The 6433-nt window shown below is 46.9% G+C and overlaps 1 protein-coding gene across 1 annotated transcript; it reads right to left on the bottom strand.

Annotated features, from left to right (window-relative positions):
* Window positions 1-689: 689 nt before the first annotated feature.
* On the bottom strand, window positions 690-6151 carry LOC135566556 (NBAS subunit of NRZ tethering complex-like; the record flags this gene model as incomplete). Its single annotated transcript, XM_065014246.1, has 2 exons — window positions 5916-6151; window positions 690-938 (listed from the first exon to the last, which is right to left on the bottom strand). Coding segments are annotated over exons 1-2 (438 nt in total), but the record flags the coding sequence as incomplete, so codon positions are not given.
* Between the last annotated feature and the right edge of the window lie 282 nt (window positions 6152-6433).

Raw genomic sequence — 6433 nt, 5'->3', positions numbered from 1 at the left:
CTATACACTAGACTATATACACCAGACTATATACACCAGACTATATACACTAGACTATATACACCAGACTATATACACTAGACTATATACACTGGACTATATACACCAGACTATATACACTAGACTATATACACTAGACTATATACACCAGACTATATACACCAGACTATATACACTGAGACTATATACACTAGACTATATACACCAGACTATATACACCAGACTATCCTATACACTAGACTATATACACTAGACTATATACACCAGACTATCCTATACACCGGACTATATACACTAGGACTATATACACTGGACTATATACACTAGACTATATACACTGGACTATATACGACCTGGACTATATACACTAGACTATATACACCAGACTATATACACCAGACTATATACACTGGACTATATACACCGGACTATATACACTGGACTATATACACCGGACTATATACACTGGACTATATACACCAGACTATATGCACCGGACTATCCTATACACTGGACTATATACACCGGACTATATACGACTACGCAGACTATATACACCGGACTATATACACTGGACTATATACACTAGACTATATACACTAGACTATATACACCAGACTATATACACCAGACTATATACACCAGACTATATACACCAGACTATATACACCAGACTATATACACCAGACTAGAGAGAGAGAGCGAGAGAGATGAGGTAAAATGAGGAGTTTATACCTGAGGGCAGAGACTACATTCTCCACGGCCACCTGCAGAACGGTTTTGATTGACAGGTCCAGGTTGCCCACAGCGATGCCCAGCAGCTCTCCGATTTGCTCCAGTGGCTGTCCGTCTTTCGCCATGGTGACAGCCAGGGCCTGGACTTTGGACCGTTCAGAACGGGAGAGATCATAGGTACGACTGTAGCTCTGCAACCGTTCCTGAGAGAGAGTAAGTAGGAAGAAAGTAAGAGGAGAGAGTAGAGGGGGAGAGAGAAGTAAGGAGAGAGAAGAAAGTAAGGGAGAGAAAATAAGGAGAGAGTAAGGGGAGAAAGTAAGGGAGAGAGTAAAGGAGGAGAGAAGATGCAGAGAAAGTAGAGGGAGAGAGAGTGAGAGAAATGGGAAGAGAGAAAGTAAGAGGAAGAGAAAGTAGGAGACAGAAAGTAGGGGAAAAGAGAGAGGAGGAGAGAGAGTAGAGGAGAAGAGAGTAGGGAAAGAGAGAAGTAGAGGAAGAGAGAAGTAAGGGACAGAGAGAGAAGTAAGGGAAGAGAAGAGAATAATGGGGAGAGAGAGAGTAAGGGGAAGAAAGTAGAGAGGAAGTAGGGGAGAAGAGAGGGGAGAGAGTAAAGGGAGAGAGAGAGAGAAGTAAGGGAGAGAGAAAGTAAGAGGAGAAGAAAGTAAGGGAGAAGAAAGATAGAGATGAGAGAGAAATGTAGGGAGAGAAGAGTAGGAGAAGAGAGAGTAGAGATGCAAGTAGAGAGAATGAGTGAAGATAATGGAGAAGATAGATAAGGAGAGAGAAATCAAAGAGGAAAGAAAGAGATAGAGAGACAAGAAGATACGCGAGAAAGAGGGAGAGAGAGGAGAGGAGAGAAAGTAAGGGAGAAGAGAAGAAGTAGAGAGAAGTGGGGAGAGAGGAAGTAAGGGAAAGTAGAGAGAGAGAAAGAGATAGGGGAAGAGAGAGAGAAGTAGGGAAGAGAGAGAGTAGGGAGAAAGTGAGAAGAGAAGAAAGTAGGAGAAGTAAAGGAAAAGAGAAGTAAGGGAAGAGAGAGAAATGGGGAGAAGCGAAGAAGTAGAGAGAGAAGTAGGAGAGAGAGAAGTAGGGAATAAGAGAGAGAAGTAGGGAGAGAATGAGAGGGAGAAAGTAGGGAGAGAGGAGTAAGGAGGGAGAAAGTAGGGGAGAGAGAGAAAGTAGGAGGAAGTGAGAGTAGGGAAGAGAGGGAGATAGGGAAGAGGAGTAGGAAGAAGAAAGTAGGAGGAGAAAGTAGGGAGGAGAAGTAGGAGAAAGAGAGAAGGAGAGTAAGGAGAAATAAGGGAGAGAGATAAGTAGGAGAGTAGAGGTAGGGAGAGAGAGAGTAGAAGGAGAGAGAAAGTGAGTAGGAGAGAGAGAGTAGGGAGAGAGAGAGAGAGAGAGAAGTAGGAAGAGACAGAGTAGGGAAGAAGAGAGAGTAGGAGAGAGAGAGGGAGTAGAGAGTGAGAGAGTAGAGGAGAGAGAGAGTAAAGGGAAGAGAGAAAGTAGGGAAGAAGAGAGAAGTAGGGGAGAGAGAGTAAGGAAGAGAGAGTAAGGGAGAGAGAGTAGGGGACAGAGAGAGAGTAAGGGAGAAGAGAGTAGAGGAAGAGAGAGAGTAGGGGACAGAGAGAGTAGGGAAAGAGAGAGAGTAGGGGAGAAGTAGGGGAGAAGAGGGGAGAAGAGAGAGTAGGAAGAGAGAAGTAGGGGGGAGAGAGTAGGGAAGAGAATGAGGGGGAGAGAGAGAATAGGGGAGAGAGAGGAAGAGAGAGAGAGTGAGGAGAGAGAGAGAGAGTAGGGAGAGAGAAGAGAAGTAAGCGGAGAAGAGAATGGGGAGAAGAGAGAAAGGGAGAAAGAGAGAGAGAATAAGGAGGAGAGAGAGAAAGTAGGAGAGAGAGAAGAGAGAAAGTAGGGAGAGGGGAGAAAGAAAGTAGAGAGAGAAGGAAGAAAGAGAAGTGAGAGTAAGGGAGAGAGAAAGTAAGGGAGAGAAGAGAGAAGGGAGAAGAAGCGAGAGAGGAGGGAGAGAGTAGAGGAGAAGAAAGGAAAGAGAGAAGTGAAGGGTAGAGAGAGAGTGCGAGAGAGAGAAGAGGAGAGAAATGAGGGAGAGAGAGTAGAGAGGAGAAAGTAAGGGAGAAAGTAGAGGAGAAGAGTAAGGAGGAGAAGAAAAAGGAGAGAGAAGTCAGGGAAGAAGTAGAGAGTGAGGGAGAGGAAGAAAGGGAGAGAAGTAAAGGAAGAGAAGAGAGTAGAGGAGAAAGAGAGGAGTAGGGAAGAAGAGAGAGAGTAGAGAGAGAGAGTAGGGGAGAGCGAGAGAAGTGGGAGAGAGAGAGTAGGAGAGAGAGAGTAGGGAAGAGAGAGAGTAGGGGAGAAGAGAGAGAGTAGGGAGAGAGAGAGTAGGGAGAGAGAGAGTAAGGGGAGAAAGTAAGGGAGAGAAAGTAGGGGAGAGAGAGAGTAGGAGAGTGAGAGAGTAAGGAAGAGAGAGAGTAGGAAGAGAAAGTAGGGAAGAGAAGAGATAGGGGAGAGAGAGTAAGGGAGAGAGAGTAAGGGAGAGAGAGAGTAGGGAAGAGAGATAAGGGAGAAAGTAGGGAGAGATATAGATGGAGAGTGAGAGAGTAGAGAGAGAGAGTAAGGGAGAAGAGTGAGTAGGAAGAGAGAGAGTAGGGAGAGAGAGAGAGAGAGAGAAAGTAAGGAAGAGACAAGTGAGGAAGAGAGAGTAGGGAGAGAGAGTAGGGGAGAGAGGAGAGTAGGAGAGTGAGAGAGTAGGGAAGAGAGAGAGTAAGGGAGAGAAGAGAGTAGGGAAGAGAGAGAAGTAAGGGGAGAGAGAGTAAGGAAGAGAGTAAGGAGAGCAGTAAGGGAGAGCGAGAGAAGTAGAGGGAAAGGAGAAAGAGTAGGAAGAGAGAAAGAGAGAGAGAAAGTAGGGAGATGAGAGAGAGAGTAGGGGTGAGAGAGAGAGTAGGGAGTGAGAGAGAGTGAGTAGAGAGAGAAGAGAGTAGGGGAGAGAGAGGGAGAGAGAGAAGTAGGGAGAGAAGACAGAGTAGGAGAGAGAGACAAGTGGGAGAAGACAGATGGGAGAGAGAGTAGGGAGAGAAGTAAGGGGAGAGAGAGTAAAGGGGAGAGAGAGTAAAGGGAGAAAGTAAGAGGAGAGAAAGTAAAGGGAGAGCGAGAGTAAAGGAGAAGCGAAAGTAAAGGAGAAGCGAAGTAAGAGCGAAGAAAGTAGGGAGAAAGAAAGTAGAAGAAGAGAGTAGGGAGTGAGAGAGAAAGTAAGGGGTGAGAGAGAGATAGGGAGAGAGAGAGAGTAGAGAGAGAGAGTAGGGAAGAGAGAGTAGGGAAGAGAGAGAGTAGGGAAAGAGAGAGAGTAAAGAGAGAGAGAGTAAGGGAGAGAGAGAGTAGAGAGGAGAGAGAGAAGAGTAAGGGAGAGAGAAGGAGTAGAGGAGGGAGAGAGAGTAGGGAGAGAGAGAGTAAGGAGAGAGAGAATAAGGGGGAGAGAGTAGTAGGAGAGAGAAAGTAGGGAGAGAGAGATAGAGAGAGAGAGAGTAAGGGAGAGAGAGAGTAAGGGAGAAGAGAGTAGGGAGAGAGAGAGAGTAGGAGAGAGAGAGAGTAGGGAGAGAGAGAGTAAAGGGAAGAGAGAGTAGGGAAGAGAGAGAAGGGAGGGAGAGAGAGAGTAGAGGAGAGAGAGTAGGGAGAGAGAAAGTAGGGGAGAGAGAGAGTAAGGGGAGAGAGTAGGGAGAGAGAGTAAAGGAGAAAGAAGTATGAGAGAAATGAGGAGAAGAGGAAATGAGGAGAAAGTGAGGAGAAAGTAAGGAGAAAGTAGTAGGGAAGAGAAGAGATGGGGAGAAAGTAGAGAGTAGGGAAGAGAGACAAGTAGGGAGAGAGACAAGTAGGGAGAAGAGACAAGTAGGGGAGAGAGAGAGTAAGGGGAGAAGTAGGGAAGAGAGTAGGAGAGAGAAAGTAGGGAGAGAAAGAGAGTATGAGAAGAGAGTAAGGGGGAGAAAGAGAGAAATAGGAGAGAGAGAAATAGGGAGAAAGAAATTGGGAGAAAGATAGGGGAAGAAAGAGAGAGAAGTAGGAGAAGTGAGAAAGTAGAGAAGTGAGAGAGAGTAGGGGAGTGAGAGAGAGAGTAGGGGAGAGAGAGAGTAGGGGAAGAGAGAAAGGGAGAGAGAGAGGAGAGAGAGTAGGGAGAAGAGAGAGAAGACAGATGAGGAAGAGAGACAAGTAGGGAGAAGAGAGAGGAAGAGAGAGAGTAAAGTAGAGAGAAGAGAGAGATAGGGAGAGAGAGAGAGAGAGTAGAGAGAGTGAGAAAGGGGGAAGAGAGAAGAAGAGAAATGGGGGGAAGAGAGAGAGACAGAGGGAGAGGAGAGAGAGAGAGAGAGAGAGAGAGAGAGAGAGAGAGAGAGAGAGAGAGAGAGAGTGAGGGGAGAGAGAGAGACAGAGATACAGAGAGAGTGGAGAGAGAGAGAGAGAGAGAGAAGAGAGAGAGAGAGAGCAGAGAGAGAGAGACAGAGAGAGAGAGACAGAGACAGAGAGTAGGGAGAGAGAGAGAGAGAGAGAGAGAGAGAGACAGAGATACAGAGAGAGAGAGAGAGAAGAGAGAGAGAGAGCAGGGAGAGAGAGAGAGAGACAGAGAGAGAGAGACAGAGAGAGACAGAGAGAGAGAGAGAGAGAGAGAGAGAGAGAGAGAGACAGAGATACAGAGAGAGTAGGGAAGAGAGAGAGACAAGAGAGAGAGAGAACAGAGATACAGACAGAGAGTAGGGGGGAGAGAGAGAGAGAGACAGAGATACAGAGAGAGAGTAGGGAAGAGAGAGAGAGAGAGAGAGAGAGAGAGAGAGAGAGAGAGAGAGAGACAGACAGAGTAGGGATGTGCCTGTTTCTGTGTGTGTTCATTCCAGTGTGTAGAGTTGACAGCTTCAGTCTCATTTTAAACATCAACATGAAACAGCTTTAATATAACTGGTCTCTGTAGCCCTGCACAGCTCAACACAAACTCTCAGCTGACAGACATAATCATATATATGATGTAGTTTTAGTGTACCAGGGTGAGGGAGAGTTGTGTAAGCTCCCAGCGTAATGCCTAGGCTTTAGCTCAAATGGATAACTTCACGTTGACTCGGGGTTTGACAACTGATCAGTACTATTTATCATTACAGAAGCACCTGGATGACTCAGTCATGAGTCACAGGAAGGGGAGGAGTTACCTGGTTGCTATCTTTGAGTGACAGGATGAAGGAGTGGCCTAGCGTGTCCAGGTGAGCCAAGGACTGCTGCAGGTGGGAGAGGGCGTGGTCAAAGCTGGAGGTGTCGCTTCTGTCTGACTCCACGTCGTCTACACCCCTTTTTCTACTCTTCTCTCTGAGCTGCCGCAGAGCCTTCATCCCCCTCTTCATCACCTCCACCCGCACACTCACACTGAGCTAGGACAGGAGAGAGAGAGAGGGGTTAACACACTGAGCTAGGACAGGAGAGAGAGGGGCTAATACACTGAGCTAGGACAGGAGAGAGAGAGAGGGGTTAACACACTGAGCTAGGACAGGAGAGAGAGGGGTTAACACACTGAGCTAGGACAGGAGAGAGAGAGAGGGGTTAACACACTGAGCTAGGACAGGAGAGAGAGAGGGTTAACACACTGAGCTAGGACAGGAGAGAGAGGAGGTTAACACACTGAGCTAGGACAGGAGAGAGAGGGGTTAACACACTGAGCTAGGACAGGAGTGAG

Source organism: Oncorhynchus nerka, unplaced genomic scaffold (assembly GCF_034236695.1).
Source record: "Oncorhynchus nerka isolate Pitt River unplaced genomic scaffold, Oner_Uvic_2.0 unplaced_scaffold_4209, whole genome shotgun sequence".
NCBI classification, from domain to species: domain Eukaryota; kingdom Metazoa; phylum Chordata; class Actinopteri; order Salmoniformes; family Salmonidae; genus Oncorhynchus; species Oncorhynchus nerka.
Note: the sequence above shows the minus strand (reverse complement) of the source record. Positions and strands in the feature narration are given on the sequence as shown.